General features: G+C 41.6%; 2 protein-coding genes across 4 annotated transcripts in view; both read right to left on the reverse strand.

Moving 5' to 3' along the window:
* Positions 1 to 155: 155 nt before the first annotated feature.
* On the reverse strand, positions 156 to 8,022 carry srsf7a (serine and arginine rich splicing factor 7a). Of its 2 annotated transcripts, XR_013490947.1 has the most exons (9): positions 7,881 to 8,022; positions 6,330 to 6,555; positions 5,853 to 6,032; positions 5,614 to 5,700; positions 5,191 to 5,232; positions 4,845 to 4,889; positions 4,244 to 4,342; positions 2,844 to 3,315; positions 156 to 1,005 (listed from the first exon to the last, which is right to left on the reverse strand). XR_013490947.1 is itself a non-coding variant. In XM_078166915.1 (8 exons), the coding sequence occupies exons 2-8, from the start codon at positions 6,548 to 6,550 to the stop codon at positions 954 to 956; spliced, it is 726 nt and encodes a 241-aa protein (XP_078023041.1). In that variant the 5' UTR covers positions 6,551 to 6,555; positions 7,881 to 8,022; the 3' UTR covers positions 156 to 953. The 2 variants fall into 2 exon arrangements, 1 of the variants encoding a protein (XP_078023041.1); XM_078166915.1 differs by lacking the exon at positions 2,844 to 3,315.
* Positions 8,023 to 15,092: 7,070 nt separating this feature from the next.
* The window catches only part of slc8a2b (solute carrier family 8 member 2b), a 289,543-nt gene continuing 279,977 nt past the window's right edge, over positions 15,093 to 24,658 (reverse strand). For both annotated transcript variants that reach the window (XM_078166917.1, XM_078166916.1), the window contains exons 15-17: positions 20,769 to 20,868; positions 17,913 to 18,188; positions 15,093 to 16,353 (exon numbers count right to left, since the gene is read on the reverse strand). In XM_078166917.1, the coding sequence (XP_078023043.1) occupies positions 15,977 to 16,353; positions 17,913 to 18,188; positions 20,769 to 20,868 (753 nt within the window). In that variant the 3' untranslated portion in view covers positions 15,093 to 15,976. The remainder of the gene's footprint in view (positions 16,354 to 17,912; positions 18,189 to 20,768; positions 20,869 to 24,658) is intronic.

Genomic DNA, 24,658 nt, shown 5'->3' on the forward strand with positions numbered 1-24,658 from the left:
CAAAACATGACACCTACGGTAAAAATATCTTATAAAAAATTGCTGATACCTTGACATCTTTCACAGTGACATTTGGGATTATCAGGACAAATGCAAAAACAATGTTACACAACAAAATAAACTTATTTGGGTGAAATAAAATTAGACCACTGAGGTATGTTGAAGAGGTTTATTCAAAAATAAAACTGCCACTGTCTTACCATATAAGCCAGGAACACATCAAAACTGTTGGAGGAGCCCTTGCAGAAATCAAACTTCAGCACAAATTAAAAATCACTGGAACAAATTTGAGACTAACACATGGGGAAAACATATTCAGCACACAGTGAAGGTGATCAGGTTCATAAAAGGGGCAGTGCAGTACAGAAACAACAGACAGTAGGAATGCGACATCCTATTTAAAGGCATGCAGGCCAGCAACTACCTCCTTTTGCCATCATGACTAAAGGTTAAACAACATTTGAACTCAAAAATCTAATTGGAGAGCTATACAGAAAAACTGATTACCGTTTCTCAATGGGGAGAGATTTTCATGTGTGTTAGGGAATAAAAGCAGTTTTTCAATGCATTGTCTTCACCCTCAAGAACTGCATCAAGTGGGCTGTCTTCCACTGAAAATTTAATGTACGAGCTGCTCAAATCACTGCTAAAAGTCAACGGCAACATTGAGATTGATGCTTCTTACACTTGTTATGCGAATCCAGAGAAGAAAGACACAGCCGCAGCAACACCTAAAACAACCTCTGTCGAAAGGAAACTGATTTTTTGTGCACTAAACAGACTTCAACAACCTGAGGCTGCATGAAGACAACAGTCCTGGGGAGAAAATTAAACTTTAAACAATACTGGGATGAGACAAGTACAAGAAAAAAAACCTGCTGTAGGGCTGTAAAAGCAGACAGGGTGCAGGGGTTGAGGGTCTGTCTGTTAAGGAACTAATATGTCTTCTTCACTCAGTCGTCCGCTGGCGTAGGGCTTCGGTGTGGACTTGCTGAACGGGAGCGACTGAAACAGAAATGGTGAAGAGTTAGCTTGCCACAGGGGAGAATGGATAAATGATCAGACACAAAATTCTACAGTACTTAACATCTTAACACAGTTTAGACCTTTAGAAAAAGTTCATAATTGGATGGGTGCCGAATACCTCTTTGACCTCTCAGACCAAAGTTTATCCTAAGAGCCACAATTATTATTATCTGTCTTTAAGTGGCATATTTGTATAAGGCAGCTAATCTTTCAAAGAAATAACTGTTCAGGGTCAAAAGCTAACTTCATAATTGAACCCCTCGGGGTGAGAAGACACCCATTCAAATAACTGACACTGGTTTTTGACATACCCACAACACATAATTAGCATAGTTTCTGCACTGAGGAGAAATTTAGGACTTAATCCTTTGATGACTAAACACAAGAAGAGTGGGCGGGGGTCACAAATGGATGGAAACTGTTCTATACCATAACCAGAGAAATGAGGTTGGTGCTAAAATGGATGGTCTGGAGGGACGGGGGGAGGAATGCCTTATAATGTGTCCCACTGTGATAAGAGCGCCAAACATTTTTCGTCCTATCATTGTGAACAAACAATTGGGGAGCAGGGGCATTAAATTTAAAGACTTTACCAGGGCTGTAGAGGCAGTCATAGTGGGTAAGAGGATACCCAGGGCCTGCTTAGCATGTTGGAGAAACAGAGGGAGGGAGGGAGGTCTGTGGAGTCCCTGTCCAGTCGAGTGCGCACTGTTGGCGGTCGTTCAGTATCCACCCACTCATGGATTTTGAGCCTCCAACATGCTCTGCAGTCCCTGGCTCTGTTCTCACCTGCTATGACTTCCTCTCCCGCCCCAGTAAAGCCTCCAGACTTTTAAAAACAAAAACATACATGAAGAGTTTATGAAATATGATGTTCTGTGATAATTAACACTACCAGTAAATGGCAGCAGAAAAAGTGTCTTGGCTGTGAATATCGCCCCATCCCAAAAAAGAATACAATTCAATAGTAGTAGTGAGCCATAGCGTAGGTATGGAAACTCTGGGATTCATGACCCTCCATGTTAAATCCCTCAATCATAACATGATGTTTCTCTTCAAACATATCAGATTCAAACATAATTCCAGCTGGCTGGCATACATTGAGGAAGAAACTGAATGCGGCGTGAAAATGAAGAAATGTATGTGATGGTAAACAAAACATAACAACGGCACATATTAAAGCTGCATTATGTCAGTTACAGAAAATAAAGTGGCCATTATGTTACATTATGTAGAAGGTTATCCAAAAGATTACTGTAACAATTGATTTTATTACACACGACAAAATTTCCTGGACTTTTCCAGAACTTTTAATGATTTTACTAATTCCATGACTTTCCCAGGCCTGGAAAATGAGATTGTGAAATTCCATTCCTCCAGATTTTCCATGATTGTGGGAACCCTGTCAATCACAGCAGAGCGCACAACAGAGCTTCCCTCCCCCATCCCATCAATTCTAGCACCAACCAAGAAGTGCGCATCTGAAAGCCACCATTATTGTTGTACTGAGTTTGAGTACTAAAATAAACACTATAATGACAAAGCATCCTAACATGGTAATAATGTTGCAACATATATGGCACAACAGGAAAAACATGTCTGACAAAGCCTCCTCAGAGCTAACAGCCCATTAATATTCATCTTGCTCTCTCTCGATCATCCACACACTCTCACACACACTCACATTTGTACTCTGAGCATGCTTGTTAAAGGCTCAACTTTAGCTCTATAATCACCAGTTTTCCAGACTACATCAAGCCTGTGCATTTTCTTTCACCATGAACATGAGCTTGTCAGGGGGGTTGATTTTTGGTTACCTTTGGAGACAGTGGCAGAAACAACAAGTACAGAGAAGCGAAGGATGAAAGGACTGAAGGACGGATGACTACAACTTGGAGAGACACTGCGCTGGGAGGCTCTTGAAGACTGATCTCTCGTCAGCTCTCTTTCTCTCACTTTCAGAAGCTAAGACAGAGGCCGAAGAACTCTGGTAGGTAGGGGGTCTGGTAGGTAGGTAATGGATTTAAAAAGGTAGTGGTCGAACTCTGATCTGTGTGGGTCAGCCCTCTGGTACATCTGAAGGCTGGCTGGCTGGCTGGGTGATTCTAGTAGAGCAACTGTATGTGTGCGCGGGCTGATCTCGTCTGAGCGTGTGCGTCGGTTGAACAGACGGTCACCCATTCACTGTTGGGCGGGTTCGGTCGGTAGGTCGACCTCTTTCTCGCTGTCTAACACCAGATGCAGGCGAAGGCTGATCTGCGTTGTCAGTGCAGTGCTCAGCTCCCACCACTTTAAAGAAAATATGAAAAATAAACAAAACTGTGCTGCAAAGATGCTTAACTTAAGTTACACCAATGGTGTCGTTTTGTCTGATAACAGCTAATATTTTTCTGGAGAGTTGCCAAATTCAGGATAGGGAATTTAAATTGAAGAAAAATAAAAACATTTACAAGACTACCTCTGACCATTAACACTTGTCAATTCATTAAATACAATTTTCTCTCTTGGTCTGTCAGCCTGAGTTCATTTCTGTAGAATCGAGCTTCACCTAGGGTGGGTGAGATGAAAGAGTACAAAGGATATGGGTGCATTTTTAGCTGCTGTGAGTCTGAACAGTTTACAGGCTGAGTGGAGACTGTCTTTCATGTGCTCTTTTTTCAAGATTACGCGAGACTGAATAAGATGTTAAACAGTGTAGAGCTACCAAGAGTTGGAAAAAGAGCACAAGAGAGAGGTCTAATCTGTCATCTACTCATACTTCCCTACACCAGACAAAGGGCCCAAGTCACTGTCCTTTACCCCTCCGCCACGCCATGCCATGCCACTGCTGGCCAACAGCAGTGGCAGAAGAGACGCAGTAGAAGATGCAGATCTCTCTGAGTCGAGGAGCTGGAGGAGTCTCAGTGGTCGTCCATCTCACCTTCACGTGGCAGTCGTTCGGTGGCAGCACAATGCTCCCCAGCGAAGGAGAGCCTATTTCAAAGTCATCCCTGCCTACGATGAGCACCTAGTTCTGAATAACGTCAAGAACATAACTGGCCCTCTCTTGGAACGCAAGATAGTTGTGGTCTGAACTGTGATATCTAAATTCTACAATAATAATCTAGACCTTGCTAATGTCTTGGTAAAAACAACTGTCAGGACTAAGCACTAGAAATTGACTTCACAGCCTACACCTTGTTTCAGTGAATGAGAGACATGTAGACTGAGGGTTTACCTGTTCCTCTTGTGAGTGGCAGACTGCGATCGCGAGCGGGATCGGGAGACAGAGCGTCCTCTGGGCGCAGAGCCGGACCGAGAACGAGATCTGGAACGACTGGAGAAGAGAGACAAAAACAACATTTACATGCTTCTCTATTGAACGAAAAGGCTGATATTATGCTTCTGCTGAGATACATAAAGACATCTTGGCAAACCTAAGCAGATACAGGTGTTATGGGTAGCTTGCAGAGGCTCACAGACGTGCACAGCTCCCAAAATCTCAACATGCTGACCTGCACGTCATCCATGCTGACTGGCTGATCCAAAATGGAGTCAGGAAGTTTTCTCTTTCAGTGGTTTGCCGTAAAAAGAGATCCTCTTGCAGATCATTGGAAAATAATTTCCTCTTCATTTCACGTAATATAGTTGACCATCTTGTCACTGTCCCATTTATTTGGACCGACCAATCCAAATTCTTTCTTATTTATTGTAGATGTTGTAGTTTGTTTCCTGAATTTCTGTGTTTTGTTTACACTGTGGTTTGCTAAATGTGACACTGTGTTTCAGATACAAGCTGTGTAATGATGGTGTGTAAACTTGCAGCTTTCAGAACCTACCTTCTCACTGGAGTCCTGGACTTGGAACGTGCTGGGGAGCCAGACCTAGTATTACAGGAAATAAAGTGGATTTAATTATAACTATGGTGGGAACGATGGCAACACCTGAGGCATTAACTACCAGAGCAAGGCTGAAAAAATTTCACACACACTGCACATGTACTTAATTGATCCCTGAAGGATGTACTACTCATCTGTTCTGTCCTCAGTTAGCCTCTGCTGCAGAACTGAATTAACACAAGACGAGTAGCTACATCTGTCACATGACGGCATAACAATACCGAAAGCACACAAATGAATGTATTATCATAACAGTTACTTATAATTTCGCAAACTGTATTCTTACCTGCTCCTGCGCCTGGAATAGGATGGAGATCGGCGACGGCTCCTGACAAAGTAAAAGAGAGACAAAAAGGATAAACAGAGGGGTCATCTGTTGGCCTGGCTGGCATGAATAAACATGACAAAGTGTAACTACTTAAAATTTATTATTCAAAATAAAACAGCTGTGTGCATGTTAATAAAAATATTAATACGACAATGGGCACAATTACAGCTTCTAAACCAAGGACCAGCTGATTCTTATTTGCAAAGTTAGTTATCAATTTAGATATTAATCTTTGTTAATCTGATATAATCAGTGAGATTTGCTATGGTTGGCTCCTCCATTGCTCACACCAGAACATTCTGTTTCAAATACATTTGGTTTGATGTACAAAGCACCAAAAAATTGAAAATCAAAAGCAACCACTTGTCTGTGGTGACGTACCGGCTGTGGCTGCGGCTGCGAGAGCGAGAACGATAACGGCGCCCACGGGACCTGGACCTGGAGCGAGATCGAGAACGAGAGCGAGACCTGGAAAAGAAACACAAACAAGTTTACACTTCTGTCCTTGATGGTGCAAGATAACAAGTACTGTTTGCATCAGAGCAATAAATGTTGAGCTGCACTGATAAAGTTAATCTTATCAGTCATAACTACAAGCAAAATGGACTGTATTCCATCACCTGCTGCTGCGGCGGCCTCCTCTCTTGCTGAAGCGATAGCAGTCATAGGCATAGTGGCCCCGGTCCCCGCACTGGTAACACCGATCATTGGGGTCAAACTGGCGTCGGCTGGGGCGCCCACGGCCCTTCCTGGAGAGGCCTGTTGACATCTCCACACGAACACGGGAACCACAAAGGACCCTGAGGGGAAAAAGGTCAGTAAGAGAGGCCAAAGACTGTTTTTTTTTTGTCCTGCTATGGTCTTCATGCCGGCTGCAAGAATAAAAAAATCTAGATTTATTACATCTTTGTATCTTAAGTCCCTTCGTATTAGGCTATTTAAATTTCTTTTTCTATTACAGGGTAACGCACAGGATTTTAGGGCTAAACACTGTTGTAACACTATTGTGTAGTGGGTCATCTTTTCTGCTCCATCCTTTTATGGGAAGAACAAAATGGAGAACTACTGGAAAAAGGAAAGAAAAGGTTACTACTTACTTTCCATCCATGCCTTTCACAGCATCTTCTGCATCTCTGGGATCCTCAAACTCCACAAAGGCAAACCCAGGTGGGTTCCTGGCCACCCAGACGGTCCTCAGTGGGCCATAATAACTGAATGCTCGCTCCAGCTCCCCCTTGGCAGCACCATTGCCTAAATCACCCACGTACACTTTACAGTCAGTGGCCCGAGATGAACTACGGGAGTTGTAGTACGACATCTCTCCTTACCTGTTTGGAAAAAGGGGGGAATGAGCATAAATTAGAGCTGAAACAATTAGACCATTAATTAATAACTTAAGTGACATAAAATTACTCCCCAATTTTCTCACATTTTGTAAACTTGAAAATAATAAATTATGAAAATAAGTTGTAGTCCCACAATTAAGATGACAGGATATAGTCGGTGGCCCAGTAAACAATACATTTACTTCATTGCAGATCATTTTGTCTACAGCAACGTATGCACATACAACTATAGCTGATAAGCTGCTGGTTTTAGACTTTACATTTCCTTCTAGAGAGACCCTAGACTCACACGATTTAACATCTTTCAATTATATGATCAAAGAGTGTACTACAACTTTAGTTTACATGCATCTAATGTTGCACTATGACCATCTCACTAGGCTTTACTTTTCTACTACTACAGAGCATTACAGGTGCATATATGTACAGTAAAAAGTCCGATTTTTTTAAGATATTGATGATAAGTCTATTATAGTTGTGAGCACATTATCTTTGTGTTTTTTGCTCGAAGCAGCTGTATTGGTACAGTTTCCCGCTGGGATTAATATAGCACCAGAATCTCCCTTATTGATCCCTGTGGGAGAGAAAACCTAATTTCCGTGCCACTAGTTAGGTCGAAGCTCTCTGTCAGCAACACAAAATCATCGAGCTGGTTGGGGTTTTGAAGGACTCCTGTGGGAAAAGGTGCTTGGAAAGATATTGTTTGGTAGCTCAGCAGGTGCAACAGCGCCACACTGGTCCTACCGCCTGTTAACGCGCCAAACACCCACTGAAACCTCTTAAAACCATGATCGGTCTCGTCCTGTTCGCCATGTTCAAGGTACAAGTCATCTGAATCAACTCCATTCACAGAGACGACTGATTAATATTATTTAAATAACCGTCGCCATAACCTGGTAAATACAGAGCCGCTGGGTTATTTATTAACCGGGCACGTTTCATTAAAGTCAATCCACACTCTATTTAGTCCTGCTGTGATGGGTATTTATCGGTATGTGATATCAGCTGAGGACACACTGCTGTCCACTTGAATAACGTTAGAGATACGCGCGGATCGACTACACAACGTTAATGTTAGCTTACCTGCGGCCAACGGGATCATAAAGCTGTGTCATTTCAAGCTCACTAATCCTTCGCTGAATAACTAATTTTAAGAGTACAAACATTTCCCTTGATAACTATGTAAATAAAATGCAAAATATGTGTTCAATGTGTGTATCGAGGTGGTTATACCCCGGAATTAGCCGAAGGCCTTGCTCTCCGCCTGCCCATAAACAATGGCGACAGCACGCGTTGGCTAACCTTACCTTCTCCCGCGGCTCCGATGATTTCTGATTCAGCTCCACGCAGAGGTGAAACTCAGCCGCTTCAAACAGAAGCCTGAAGTGGTCCTTCAACAAATAACGACTGTTTCTTGCGGAATTTACTCGCTAAATAGCCTCTTTCATGGACATTACCGAGTCTCCCACATTGACTGGGTTAACCACCAGAAACGACCTAACCGCGTCAATTCCGCATCTGCGCACTGAGACTTAAAAGGCGCACTTCCGGTGGATACTTGCACATTTTTTTTTCATATTTTCATATTTTTATTATTATCGGTCATAGTTGAAAATACTCAGGATACTCAGTGTGCAAGAAATAATAACATCTTTTACTTAAGTAAAAATAGCATCACAACTGTGTGGAAAAACTCTGAGTACTGCATTCAAAATCTTACTCGATTAAAAGCACGAACATATTACCATAAAATATACTTAAAATACCAAAAGTAAAAGTAATCATTATGCGGGATGACCCATTTCAGAATAATGTCTATAATATTATTGGATTATAATTATAGATGTATGCATTTATGTGTATGTCACTTTAAAGTTTCAGCTGGTCAAAGTGTGGCTAATTTCTATATTTTTTAAACACTTTGCTGGGTTGCTTAATTCATAATAATACATCATAATAATACATCATAATAATTAGCTGATTTACAATTTTGTATCAATAATCTGATTCTGCAGAGGAATTAAAGCTTTGGCTTCCTAAATGTAGTTGAGTAGACATAAAGTAGCATAAATTGGAGATACTCAGGTAAAGTACCTTTAAATTGTACTCAAGTACAGCACTTGAGTAAATGTAATTAGTTATGTTCCACCCCTGGAAACACCAACACCACATTCTTCAGTGAAGATAATGATTGTTTTATGTACCATTTGTTATCATAAAAAACATGAATCCCTGCACCATTAAATGTTGAGGTAATCATGGACCACTGGAGGGCAGTAAACACATTAATACAAATCATCAGTATGAACACCTGTGCTTGTGCACTTGTCCTCCCAGATTATAGTTAAAGTTATAAATGGCAGCATGGGCAATTATATTTGCAATGGCCCAGAATATTAATACATTAAACCAAAGAGCTGGAGTCTGTGGAAGAAAGCAGCAAATCCTCACATTTGAAAAGCTGAAACCAGAGAATGTCTGTTCGTTATTACTCTCAAGTTGCAGCCAAATGGTTTTCTGTCTATCAACTAATTGATTCAGCTTCAAGCTGCATCGCAGAATAATATTAGATATTCTTTGTGGTAAATGAAAATGAAGTCAGTTTGCCTTCCCCTTGGCACCTATGCTCATACCCAGATATGAAAAAATGCTCTTCTTATGGGTCCTGATCATGATGTGTGTGTGTGGTTGTGTGTTTGATGGATAGAGTGATTACTGAATGGGCCCACCAGACACAGGGTCAGGGGGTTCTACAGTCACAGTTTCTAAAATTAAGGCTCATACACTCTCTACACATTGAATATCTGTGGACAGCTGTGTTCTGGCAGATGCATAAACTGTGGATTGGCTCTAGGGCCTTTAAGGCCAATTGGAACATGTGCTGTTAAAGAGCTTGCAATGAGTACATTCTGTACAGTCAGAAAAAATGGGCAGCATGCAGACATCTGCATAGGGGTCTGTATGGACCCTTCCAGTCATGGGTGGATGATGACATTTGCATCACTCGGACCCAAGCAGACCCTCATGGACATGCAGACGTGGATTTGGCTTTGGTCCGTGTGACATAAATGTTGTCATCCACCCATGTCCATGAGGGTCCTCACAGATCCTTATGCAGGCGTCCGCATGCAGCCAATTTTTTGAATTTTTTTTACATTTTTTTTTGCAACTGTGCAAGCCCCATTCTCTTGTTCCAAACTCTAGGCCAATCAAAAATACTACGGTTGGGCCAGCCACAGCTGCTGCACCACGGTTGAATTATTTTTGAAGTTGGATATTTGACAGACATTCACTCCAGACCCAGCAGCGTCTACTTAGTTTCAGTTTCACACGACACCAGCAGTAGGAGGGCAGTAAGCTCACCTCCCAGCACTCCCATTTACTGCTGGGGGCTGACGCAGAGCCTCTATACTATAAATACAACTGCGCGTGTGTGACTGCAGATGTACATGGACATTCAATGCTGAAAGTATGTCCAAGTCTTTAAGTTATTCTTTTAATGTTGCATATTGAAAGTCAAAAAGCCCGGTCAAAGGTCGGATGTCCTGATATTTTTCTTTGCTTTCTCCTTATCTTTCTTAAAATTTTGCTCATGCCAAGTCCACTGCTCTATTTGCTTTATGTTTTGAAATTTGTGTTGATTTTTTTCTGCATAGTGAACACTTAGACTGCAGTCAGCTAACATTAATTAATTTAAAACTTAAGAGTTATATAATCTGTAAAATGTCTACAAAAGATGGTGCAGGTGCTGGGTACAAAGAGGGTCTGTTGACATCCATGCTGGGTTTGACTGTTTTATGCTCATTCGGTGCAAAAATAATGACTCAGACACGTTAAGCCTTGAAAATAAATAAACTATATTCAAATAAGGTCAATTTCACTTAATTAAAGACCTTCATTGTCTTTCAGTAACACATTACACCTCATGCCATGTTCTCAAAAACAAGTTGTCTTTTTTTTTCAAAGATTTTTTCTTTGCATTTCATAAAAAAACTTAAATATCATCTTCAGTTAATAATTTATTACAGTATTGAATAAATGTTTATGTCTATCACATGATATTGTAGTAACTCAGTCATTATTTCCCTACAAAGGTTCAGGCAGAGAGAGAAATTTTAATCATCACAGGAAAAAACTTCACAGAGAGACACATTGAAGAGCAAGACCTGGGAGGGTGCGAATGGGAGAACGAGAGCAGAAGAAGAAGAAGAAGAAGAAGAAGAAGAAGAAGAGGGGGAACACTAACACAGACACAGAAATATCGTACACCAACAAACAAAAAGGTGACCTGGGATGTTGCTTGTTGCAGACGGAGCTTTGACACAACAGAGCACGCTCTTTTTTCACAGCTTCTAAAGGGAACAAAACGAATGAGCCATAGACACTGAATCCATAAATGCTGTCTCTGTGTGAATGTTTCTCTTCAGTATGGAGTTGTGGTTGTGTCTGTGTGTGCTCATTTTATTTCACAAAGAGCCTCTGGTTTTTGGGATTCAAACTGTGGGGAATCACCCCCACGGGTAAAATATGCCTATTGGCGTCCATCACAGTAGACCATGCTGCTAACACACGAACACGGGGATTCATCATGCATCTGCAGAGGAACACGGAGGGGAAGCAAACACAGACACACACTGGGGGAGGGTTGGGTGAGGAGGAGAGGTTGGATGGGGAGGCATCACATCTAGATACAGAACAGCAAAGGCCGAAGCCAGACAGTTAGTACAGAAGTTCATGGAAACATGGAACATTGCCCGGACATTGTAGACAGTTCTGTTTCTGGGTGCTGAGCCACACCGGGGTCACACCTGCTGGGACAACGCTGCTGGGTACACAACCTGATGCATTCTTTACCCAGTCACAGATTAAACAAGAGTTCAGCAGATCTGTGTGTGTGTGTGTTATGTATACTCTTGGTCCCACCTGGTGGTTTAGTGAGTAGACTACAGTTAAGCTACTGTTACAATCTCAGACAGCACCGACCTGCCCCACAGCCACCACTGATATCTACAGAAAGTCCTTCTTTAGCTCATGACCACCCAAGATTGACAATTATACTGGCAATGTTCCACACTGTTTCTTCATGTAAACATGCTACTTACACTCAAAAACTCCTCCTCCAAGAGAACTGAATGAAGAAATGAATGCTGGCGGAGGGTTACAACAAACACTGGAGCAGAAATAAGATGTGAACTGACCTCTTGTCAAAGCTACTAACGAAATATGTTTTGTTTTCTGTATTGCACATTGAAACCACATGCCTTGAACTAAACTCTTTTTGCTTCAAGGACCTGCGGCACAGCTTATCCATAGATAAATAATCTTCTTTTAAATAAATAAATATCTAAATAAATAATCTTACACGTAAGTAACATAGACACAAACGTACTTCATCAGTAAATTAGATGGGATATTGTTTGGTTATGATACACTACACTGTTTGAGCGGTTCAAAGGGGAGCTTCCTCACTGTGGAAAATATATCAAAACCTCATCCACTAAATTCATTAAGATGCAATCTACACTACCAATTGTATATATTGATACTATTCTAAACATCGTTTAGAAATACAAAAAAATCTACCTTGGCTTTATCTGCAAGGAAAAGATACAAAATCTGTTTTAGAAAGTTTACAAAGTATAGTTAGTTAAGGGTAAACCAATCAAATCTTTCTGATATTATCATGTGTAATAACGACAATTTCCACTTGTATAGCACTTATCATTTGTTTGTGAAATGTTTGTGATGCACCTGCAGCACAAAGTGCAATGTACTTCATGTGACTGATATTAGGCAGTGAGTATTACAGTAATCAAAACATTGACTGTGATGCGTCGACATGATGAATCAAAGTAGAAAAGGATGCTGGACTCGTGATGCTTCTAGTCTAACATGACAGTTGGCTACTTTATCATCATACTGTGATGTTGCACACTGCTCACTGCTTGCTTTGAGATTTTTTCATGCACTGACTTCTCAGCTTTATGTATATCAGTGTTGAAAGAAATGAGACTGAAATGCTGGTGCAGTAGTTTTCACTGATTTGCACTTCTCTAGTTGTGTGTTCTGGTTCTGTTTTATTAAACTGTCTATTAAGCAGCCAGTAGTCTCAGTAGCTTGTGGACATTTTACTGTGTGTTCCAACTCTGCCATGTAATACTGAGCAACACATATATGCCCTGAGGGGCAGTGTTTTCTAATGAATTTTACAGTGAAAACACCCTATGCTATGGTGCTAAGACAACAGAAACTGTCCTGGATTTAAACCTGTAATGGACTGCCTGACAGCTGTCTGCAAAGCAAATCATTGTCTGCTGCTGACCTGCAGACTATAAGGTAGGAAAATAGTATTGCACTCTGGCTCCATTTGCATTTCTCTTTTATTCAGATGAGCCGAAATGTCATCTGATTAGAAGACAGAGTCTTCCAGTGATCAGCACGTCGCTGCAACCCTTGGTGTGTGTTACTTTTCTTTGTGATGACCTACAGACTGAGAGCATTAGATGATAGACCTTAGTAAGTTACTTCTTTTAAACACTGTACAGAATCAATTTTTAGCATGTCTGGTACTCGTATTGTGCTCTAAGCACAGATGGATGTGCAGGGACAAATCACAACAAAGTCTTCCCATACAACCCAGGCACCAGGAGAAAATGCTGGCACTGTACGTTTCTGTAAACCATGAATACCTTACATCTGCATGTTTCATACGTATCATATCAATGTTTGTTAAGTGATGTGAGCTGACTTTGCCATCAGGAGAAGGAGGGGATAGTGGATGTGGACCAACAACAACACTGGTTGTTTTTTAGCGAGCTGTCACTATGTTTCCAGTGGCTTTTTAGCCCCTAAATGTGGGTGTTTTTTAGCAACCTGTCTGTGTTTTCACCAGTGAAAATGCTACATAAACTGGTTGTTTTGTAATGTGACACCGTTGAACTTGCAGCCAGGATAATGCCACAAAAAACACTTTTTTTAGCGACACATCGCTGTGTTTCAAGCCGCCTTTTAGCCCCCAAATGAGGGTGGTTTTTGGCAACCCGTCATTGTGTTTCCACACCTGATAGAGCCACAAAAAGTGGATGTTTTTTAAGGAGAAATTGCTGTGTTTAATGCCAGAATAGTGCCACAAAAACTGGTTGCTGTTGAGTGAGTAAGCTTTTGAGCTTTTTAGCCCTCAAACTTAAGTGTTGTTTAGTGACCTGTTGCTGTTTTTCCAGCGAGCATCAACTGAAAAGCGGTTGCTTTTTACCGAGATATCACTGTAGAATCAGATATTCTGAGCCAAAACATGATCTTTCCTATTTAAAACCAAGTGGTGTTTGGTTCTAAACTTCACCACTACATTGTTTAAATGTAAAGTTTTAACGTATTCGCAGCACAGTAACTTAGAAATGTAACGTATCCATGGTTAGCGGAAACCTGCAATGCCAACATTTTTCCTGGTGTTTGGGTGCCAAAGGAGAAGACCTGGATTCAGTGTAACATTAGTCAGCTGAACCAGTGGAAACTTCAGACAGTCCATAGCTGTCTCCTCCAGTGACTGTCCCTTCATGTATTGCACACTAATAGTTTGTCGACTAAAAAAAAAGAAAAACACAGCATGTTTTACATCAAATAAAGTGCAGCTCTGTACAGCTGAAAGCTTGAATACTAGACTTTAACTTGAGAGTTTTCCTTAAGGCATTGTATGGGTGCCATGTTGAAGCATCAGCATGGTGTAGACTGGCAACCTGCATCCTAATTATAGTGTAGATAAGGATCTTGCGTCCTGATCAATATGCTGTAGACTGAATGTTGATGACTGTCAGTTTTTAAACGACTTAAATGTTATTGACTGGCTCTAGAGACTTCACTCTTGAAAGTAAACTAACACTGTTAAGTCTTGTTTGACCATCCATGCATGTTACCGTGCTGCTGTCACTAAAGGTCAGGGATTAGTCTGTCAGGATACATGCCACATTAATGGATTAGTCTGTCACTACCCATAATGACATAGTGATGAGTGACTGTAGTTTAGTGTCTGTCCTCAGATTTCAGTCCATCTGGATTGAGAAAAAAGCCTTGAGAAGAGTTATCATGTGTGTTTTGGTTACACTCCACACGGCGCGCGTGTGTGTGGGGGAACATATTTGGTCCTTCTGAGGAGGAAAATGTCCTTTTTGTTCCTCTTGGACCAAACTTCTCTCCTCCATCCTGTCTGCCTACACACACACAGCTTTACACAGGAAGATTAACATCACGGACCAGCTGACACACAAATGCAGGGATGTAATTTACAGGTGGATTCTGATCATTCCCTTTTACATAGTATAGTTATGACTTATTGTGTGAAAATGCTCCATATCTGGCTGTACATGCAAAAACATAATCCATCAGTTTGATATACAAACTTATGTCAGAGGGGCTATGGTTACCACGGAAACCATTTGGTAAAGAGACACAGCTGACTGGAACGCAGGATGCTGGGGAGGTATGGATTTTAAAAACATTGAAGCAGAGACCTGACTGTTGTTTTTCCTTTTCTTTTCACTGTAACATGACAATTCCACCCAATTTCCACCCTCTCTAACTTCGTCAGTCGAAGGCATCATCTGCCTACTGAAAACACAACACTCTATATGTACAGTACACTGGTTTTTACTATTTACAGCGCATGTGGAGAACCGCCTTCATCTATACAGTGAATTAGACAAGCATCACCACTTTATAAGAACCTCTTGTAGTAAACAAACTTAGTGTTATTGTAAACATTCCACTCCTGTTTTCACACAGCGCCCCTCCTCCTCAGTGAAGAACCGTGAAGCTGTACCAGTAAAGATACAAAGGTGATACAGAGGAGAGGCGGGAGGGACAGGTTTTGTCGCAGAAAACAAAGGTATTGTTCCTGTACTGCAACTCAAATGGAAACATTTAGTCCGGTGTGCACAAGTTTCTGTTCCTCTTCTCTATCTGTGTTCTGATCCTACAGGACTCCTCCTCTCCAGCCTAAACCCACCTGACCTTCTTTTCACCTCTAAAATCTCAACTTCACAATCTCTTTCTTTCTCCGTCTTCTCTCTGCTAACTTTGCTGCAGCAACCTTTTGTATTCACACTTGCCCCTCACTAACACTTCCTCTCGCCCTTTATCATGTCTGTAATTGTGCGTGCGTATTTGTTATGATCTGTTTACACATGCGTACAAGTAGTGTGTGTGTGTGTGTGTTTGTGTTTGAACATGTAGTGTTTTAGTATCCCTGCATCAAAGATCAGGACACTTCCAAGCTGCAGCGAGTCCTATCAAACAGATGAATCTTACACTTGTCTCATTTTGAACTGTGTACTGTATGGACTGAGTGTTAAAGTATATGTGTGTGTTGCTGTGCAATATTCTTCCAGAACTTCCTTCCTTCCTTTTTAAAAGCCGCTGATGTGGCAGTAGGCCTCCAGGCTGGAGAAGAGGATGTAAAGGAACCACAGACCCAAGAACAGCAGGCTGGTAACGAGGCGGGACCCCTTTGGGCCCCCCAGCTCTCCACCAATGGAGGGCCGACGTCTGAACAGAAGAACTGCCATGCAGATGAAAGCGAAGATGGTGAAGAGTGTGACAGAGAAGGCTAGCGACCCCGGGTCCACCTTGAATTCCTTCCCTTTGACTCTCCAGTAGATGGCGGCCACTGACCATGCCACGCCGATCCCAAGAAACACGTTGACAGCGTTGCTGCCGGTGACATTACCAACGGAGGCATCAGCGTGCTGGTCTTGCATGGCAGCCACTTTGCTAGCAAAGGTGTCTGAAATTAAAGAAAGAGATAGAGAGACTAAGTCATGCACCTTGACACAGGTGCACATACAAACAGAGGTAGCTGGGGTGAATTTAGTCCAAAACACGGACGTGGATTCAGATACATTTGAGGCTGCATGCCGACCCTAACAGACGTGTCAGAGCAGATGACAAAATTTACGTCATGCTAACCCTTGTGGACCCTTGCATCCATGAGTGGACTTCTAAATGGATCTATATGCCACAAAGTGCACATGTCTACAGGGGCATTTTTGGACACAAGTGGTCATGCCATTCCCCACGCTTGACGCCTGTTGGGTGTAACACAAGATATGTGGGCTGTCTGCTCCAGGATTTTAAACTGGACCAACATGGTGGCAAAGTGGTGCTACCAGAATGCACTGCACCTTTGCTTACATATAGAATGAATGGGAAGCACTGAAATGACAGATCCCGTGAGCGCTCAGATGCCTTGGGCCCCTGGGCCCGTGCCCAACAGTCTGTTTGAAAGGAAAGTCCATCATTTGACTACAAAAAAGACAACAGCCAAGATTCAAAATGACTACAAGGAGACACAAAACCACCTCAAAAAGACAAAATAAAAACCAACCACACAGAAACACAAAACAACCTAAAAGAGGTACAAAAAAACTACAAAGAGACACTAAACTGCCAATAAGAAAAACAAACCAGAGGAAGACTCATACCAACCGACACAAAATGACTACAAAGAGACACAAAGTTATCACAAAGAGAGACTCAAAACAACAACAAAGAGACATAAACAATCTGAGTCAAAGTGACACTTAACGACCACAACAACAAGGAACAAACCACAGAGATACGAAATGACGACAAAGAGACACGAAATGACCACTAAAGTGACCCAAAACAACAAGAAAGAGCATCAAAACCACCGCATATGAACAAAATAACTCACAGAGGTAAAACATCACTACAGAGAGACACACAAACTACCACAAAGACACAAAATGACTACAAGCACAAATAAGAGTACAAAAAAAAGAGACATTAAAGAACCACGTTTTCACTGTCACTTTCCAGAACTATCATTCACTATCATTGCACCTGTAGCAAAACAAAAACCTCAAAGTCTTGAATGACTTGAATGACAAGTATGTTGTCACCTTCTTGGCAATGAAAAGCTCTGAGAAACTGGTTAAACAAGAGACACTGTGGCCTGTGAGAGGCCATGTAGATCCATTTCAGTTTGCCCAGTGTCGGTGTAGGCTTTGTCTTATTTTAGCAATTTCTCTCTCATGTAAATGAAATTCAAATCTCATTGTATGAACTGTGGATTTCTTGACAAACAGGTCAGTATGCCTGGGTCAGAGAGGTGTTGTCCTCCACAGCCTTTTTCTTTAATTCTTTTTTATCTTCTTCACAAATGACTGCTAGACTTGCAAATGAATGTTGTATTTGTCTTGTGATTTATTCCCTAAAATGCTTAAATTGGATTTATACATCGATGGCTGATGATTACAGGGACATACATTTTTTTGCCAATGTCTACACCTTCTCACACAGTGAAAGAGGATGTTCACTCACCTGGAATAGAAGTTCCCAATGCCACAAACACCACAGCGGTGACGGTGTCCCGGAGCCCGACAGTGCAGCCGAAGTGTGACGCCAAATCTCCAATGACGGCGGTGAGGAGGCCAATGACGCTGATGGAGACTAAGAAGCAGGCCCAGCCATTCCAGTACTCTGTAGGTGGGACGCAGGCGAACAGAACCTTCCAGAAGACGGTGACGAAATGCATGACGTAGTCGTAACAAGATGGAAGGCGCTCTTCACGACCCTCCTCATCATCGTCGCCGTCACCTGAGGGGAGAAAACAGGAGGAACATTAGACACATCACAGAGAAGCTGTCAGAACAGCTTTAATACAAGTAAAACATACTGAAACTTCACAGTCACACTGACATAGCTGGTGCCAGATTGACAGGTTTCATGTAGGAACACATTGATATTAAAATACAATCAGCGGGTTTCATACTGATTAAAAACTATAGACTTTGGGGTCCAAACTGTTGCATAGCTGACACCAGAGTGGAATAATTACTATCTGCAGTGGACTGTTACTTCCACTAGATGATGGCCTTGAATTACAAATCCAGCTCCCACCTACTACTTATGATTGAAAACTAACACTAACACCGTCTGCGTTCATGTGTTTGAACACACTTTATCAATATTTCCCAATTTTGTGACATGACAAAATCACAATACATTAAGAAGTCAAGTGTCCTGTCCTTTCAGACCTTTACCAATAAGGTAGGAAGTTGTGAATGAGGTATTCTTACTTACACCACACTGTGAAAATACTGCACTACAAGTAAAACTCCTGCATCCAGAACCTTACTGGAAACTTTTTTTACTTGGCAGAGCACAGCAGTTGCTGGTCTACTGCCGACTTGATTGTTTATTTTGTTTGTGTTATTGTGTGGCTCCCAATTACAATAAGTAATTGGGAGGGCTGACTTTCTGTGCGTACTACCCAGAGACCGCAAACACCTGGGTCAATACAGGTCTAGACATCAGGTGGGCAGAAGTAAGGGATGCTCAACAACTTCCATATTAATTAGTGGCAGCTATATACTGTGATAACAACAACCTTACTAGTTAATTGTAAGTCACACTGAGTTAAGGGTTTAATCAGCTATATCAATTTTGATGCTTGTCAGTGCGATGAAGGCCTGGTGAACTGTATGTAAACGGTTGTAAGCACAAACAGAGACATGTCTTTAACTTGCTCTCATGCTTTGAAGAAGTTGCAAATTTCTTAATCAGCTTGTTAATGGATGCAGAGGCGACCGAAGATTTCTTTCAACAGACGGACATAAAGACACTGAGTTTTTTTGCAAAAGCTACAGATGGGGTAGAGATGTTTTAAAGTCTCTTCGGTCATATAAAAACTGTCTCCTGGATTGCCTTTTTCCATCTGCGAAACATCTCCAGACTGTGTCCTGTTTTATCACAACACTCAAAGGAAGTATTAGTCAATGCCTTGGTTATATCACGCACTGACTACCGCAATGCGATCCCCAACAAACTTATTCACCAACTCATCCAGAACTCTGCAGCACAGACTATTACACGTTCAAAGTCCTCTGAACATGTCACACCTCTCATGATTTAATTACACTAGCTACCTGTGTCACAGCAAATTAATCTAAAATCTTATTGTTAATACTTAAAGCCCCTCCCTGCTTAACTCAAAGGCCTCTTTGAGAGTTACACCTCCTCCCACTCCCTGCGGTCTTCATCAGCAGGTCTACTGGCACTACCAGCCACCAACCTCAGCACAATGGGTGCCAGGGCCCCCCTCCTCTGCTGCACCCAAACTTTGGAACTCACTTCCCCCTCACATCAGCATGCTGGACTCCATTAAGAATTAAAAACTGCTCTGCATCGTATTTTATATTGATTTAACTCATTGCTGAGTTATGTTCTGCTGCCTATTGTGTGTTTGATTGTTGATTTCACTGATGCTTTATTACTAGTGCTTTGTTGCTTTAGTATGTTTTTTGGCCCTGAGAGCTCAGTGCGCTGTAGAAGCAAAGAAACAAGCCGCTAGTAAACCACGACAACGGAAACTGTTCCCAGGAGACACTACAAAGTGATGCAAATGAACCTTGCGTTCATCACAATATCTCTCCTCGACTCCTCTATCATCTCTTCTTGATCGGTTGACCTGGCAACCGATCGAGACCAGCCGTCTTGAAGGGCGTATCAGTTACTTAAATGCATTTGTAGAGGTCAAGGAGAGAGGAGCGAGGACGCTTCAGGTGGAGAGGGAAGTGAGGACACACAAGTGCAGCCTATGGGGAAGTGTTATTGCTATACAGGTATAAATGATCCACCACCAGCTCCCCAGCTAGCTTACTTGGTGACATTTCTGAAAGTAGCCATAGCCAGCTAAGATATAGCTCTAGTCTGTATGTAGTTGTGTTTGACTGTGTGTTTGCAAGGCGTAGAGCTCTCAGTATACTTCCTGTATAACAGGCAGATTTTCGGCATTATCAGTCAAGACACTGAAGCCAAGACTTGTAATTAACACTAACAGAAATTAGACAACTTGCTTAAACATTAGAATATCACAGGTGTTACTGACAGTTTATCACATTACAGTAAAACTAATTAATGAATTGATATTAGTGATACAAGTCACTGTTTAAAACATGTTTTGCAGAATGATGACACTTCTGCAGATGGAGACACTGAATGATAAACTTGAGGTGATGCGACAGTGAATCACGACTCACAGTTTCAGCAGTTGTTAAGTGTGGCTGAGTTTATAGTTAGAGGCTGCCAGAGTCTCCCTGTGACAGCTGTTTGTTTACTTCAGTAATGTGTCGACTTACACACACACACAAACATGCAGACACACACAGAGCTCACCTGCGCTGACAGTGACCGCCTCCACAAACTGCTCCCTCCAGGAGTGTGTGCCGATCACCAGCGCCAAGTTGGTCTTCTTAATGAGCTTGTCAACAGTGCTCTGCCAATCAAAAGCACAAAATACACTTCATTAGCAACCAATTACAGCTGAGGACAGGTGACAGAGTCACAGAGTGAGACTGAGCTTGTTAGCTGTGCGGAGGCTGCGTTCTTCTTTTACACTTCATATCTGAAACAACATTAGTCTGGTTCTGATGATACTTGAGGAAATCAGGTGCTTCCGTCTTTTTTTCTTTAATGACATCAGTGTCATTAAAAGTTGTAAATGAGCAACTTGAGGAAAATCGAGGTTGAAGTTCAAAGACACTAGAATTATAATCTAAACTTTAAAGGTCCAGTGTGTAGGATTTAGGGGGATACATTGGCAGAAATTAAATGTAATAAGTAAGTTTTCTTTAGTGTATAATCACTTGAAAATAAGAATTGTTGTATTTTTGTTACCTTAGAATGAGACATTTATATCTACATAGGGACCTTCACATGTTGTGCAGAGTTAAGTTAACCTTTGACCTTTTGGATATAAAATGTCACCACTACATTATCTTAGCCTATTAGACAACTGTGTCAAGTTTTGTCATAATTAGCGTATAAATTCTTGAGTTATGGCCAAAAACATATTTTGTGAGGTCACACTGACCTTAACCTCTGACCTTCGACCACATCATTCTAATCAGTTTATTCTAAAGTCGAGGTGGATGTTTGTGCCAAACACGAGAATGAGATGGCTGCAAGGTCACAGCAACCTTGACCTTTGACTCTTTACCACCAAAAATGAGCTAATTGTTGAGTCCAAGTGAATGTTTGTGCCAAATTTGAAGGAATTCCCTTGATGCGTTTCTTAACGTATCGTGTTTACAAGGATGGGATGTACGTATGTCAGACAACCAGAAAACATAGTGCCTCTGCATTGGTGCTAGCCTTAGCTAGAGGCTTAAAAAGGTGAGCACACATTAGCAGGTGCTTTGCTGACGGCTCGTCTGCGATAAGCACAACAGCGTCAGAGAAACACTGATTTGTAACATGAAACAGCCTAATTCGGTGTTTTAACTGGTTTTAATCTCCTGGTCTGTTCTGCTCCCGCTAATAACTCTCTGAACAATAAACACTGAAGGATTTCTAACTAAGAGAAGTTTCAGCTGATGGCAATCTGCAATCCTCACTGCTACATGCCACTAAATCCCCCTAAATCCTACACACTGCTGCAAGCAGTGATGAATGGGCCCTCACACCTATGAGCACGCTGGGGCACTGACAGGATGACAGTTGACCCAGCTGTACATTTTCATGACCATCCGACACTGTGCAGCATGCAAAGCACTGGAAATTATGTACTGCAAATTTTGTATTACTTCTGGTGTCCACCATGTGGTGCTAGAGAGCCCACACTAAACATGCATCATGTTGCTCTACATCACGTGTAGACAGCACAATGTAAAGTTCATGTAAATGCTGTTTGTCACATAAGGCTGACTTCCTATTCACAGTGACTGTAAGTCACTATTGGCACATAGATATCCTCAGGCCTGGAGATCGAGCATGACAACTTAAACTGTCGAGGTCGCCATCGCAACGACACTAAACGAGAACTGAAGATCACAAAAATCATTGTGTGTAGTTCTCCAGATTTGCCAGACCAAATGTGAAGTCCATCTGATTAATTCCTGTTGGAGTTCATTAAAGTCTGACCCCTGTGAATCTTAAAAACACACTAAATGTTCACAATAAATTCAAAATGGCTGACTTTCTGTTGGATTTAGGTCATAGCACCTAGGCTGTTGGAAATGTCTGACCCATCTACACTTCTTGGTTTTAAAATCTGGCCCAATTAAATTAGAAATTGCACAGCCCTGAACCTACCCACCACAGAGCCAAAGTTCACTCCTATTGATCTCCTGTGTACTATTTTTAAATGCCAATCAAACTGAATTGCATTCTTCCATCAGCTGGTTCTCACTACCTGCAAATCATATGAGACAAGGCCAATTAAATCTGTCCACAGGGGGTCAATTGAGTTAGTAATCAAATAGAGTATGAGAATATTGAATTTTGGTGAACTGTGTTTGGACTGATAATAGAACGACGGCCTCTCATTCATCTCTTTTGTTGATGTTTGTTTAGTGCTCATTTTGTTCTCTCTCCTGCTGTAATTAATTCTCAAACAGTCCATGCTGCTGCTGCTGCTGCTGCTGCATTGGATCAAAGTGAAGCGGATGTTTGATTTGTTTGCTCAATTAATTTGTGTGTTATTTAGGGAAAGTGTAAAAGAGCACAAGATGGCTTATAGGAGCTGAGGTTTCCTGAGGAGTACACACACACACACACACACTTATGTTAACTTTTAACCGCCTGAAGCCAGTGACGAGCTTCTGCCGCTTATTATGACAAAAGATAAACAACACACTGGTTATTTATTGTATGTTTGAGTGAATTTAATTGATTTCAGGGTTTTAAAACTTGTGAAACACCTTCAATTACATAAACAATTGCAGTTACATTACTTGTGTTTTAAATAATTTATTCTGTGCATTTCACCCAGACTCAGAGGGGTAAAAACAAAACCGCACTTCCCTCAGTGCCTCTGGTAAAACAGCATGCGATTTACTTCACAAAACCGTAACTACACATCAGGGAATCAATCCATTGTTTAAATTTTCCATTTCTTAAATTTTCTCCTAAATTTTCTTAATTTTCTTAAGATGGCTGCTGTTATTTGCTTAAAATACACCTGAGTCCAACACACATTTCAAATATTTGGATTGCTCACGGTACACTTCCTCTGATTTTGCTCTTCCTGCACAGGGGAACACAGTGGAAGTCTGAGAGGCAGACGTAGCAGCGCTCTGTGCATGCCACGAGAGTCTGAATTCTGCATGCCTCAAGCTATCTGCTGCATGGAGGGCAACTCCAGCATTTTCAATAATTTAAATCCATATTAGACCTGCTCGCTGGGAGGGTGAGCACCTGAGCTCAAGAGTGTGAGAGGGTGTAAAGGTGGATTATATAAAATGTCAGAAAAACAGAGTTCAATCCCTTTTTATAGACAGGGGTCGCACACATTTTCATGGACCCCATTCTTTTCTTTGACTTTTAAAGAACCCATAATAAAATTTCCTTTGCCATTCACACTGCATAACATAAAGATTGCTCTATCTTAAAAATGCAGTGCAGTTTAGAAGTAGTAGTGTGGCAAAGCATAGGTATGGAAACTTGGGAATTTATGGTCCGACAAATTAAACCACATTGTCACAACATTATTTTTCTCTTATTCCAACGTATCAGATTCAAACTCTATTCAAACATAATTCCAGCTGGCTCGCAAACATTGAGAGAGAGAGAGAGAGAGAGAGAGAGAGAGAGAGAGATGGAACGTGGGGAGATTTAGGTCAGTAAAACAGTTATTCCTTTTAGAGTGCCTTCTCAGGTGAAGATTTTTCAAAACTCCAGTTACTGTGTTTCTGTGTGGATGGGTAAAACGGAGTGTTTGGGAAATGATGACATCATCTCCTCAGTTCATGCATGCCCATTGTTGCTTTGTGTGATGAGCACGTCCCAGAAACAACAACAGCAGACTATTGGTTTGTCAGCACTGATTGGTCCAATGAGTACTTTACACTTAAACTTAGTATTTCTGCACAACTTCATGGATGAGTGGATCCGTCTGCTGTGCCCACTGTTATTTGGTCCTCTTCAGCGTCAACCAGAAACAACAGTTTTGGATCAGACATGGTAGAAGCAGCAAATGATGGGACACTTTCCAGAGTGGGATTGTTGTTGATGAGATGTGGAATTAAACTTTCACATGTCCAGAGCATCACTCACATGTTTGAGTG

Source organism: Epinephelus lanceolatus, chromosome 4 (genome assembly GCF_041903045.1).
Source record: "Epinephelus lanceolatus isolate andai-2023 chromosome 4, ASM4190304v1, whole genome shotgun sequence".
NCBI classification, from domain to species: Eukaryota; Metazoa; Chordata; class Actinopteri; order Perciformes; family Serranidae; genus Epinephelus; species Epinephelus lanceolatus.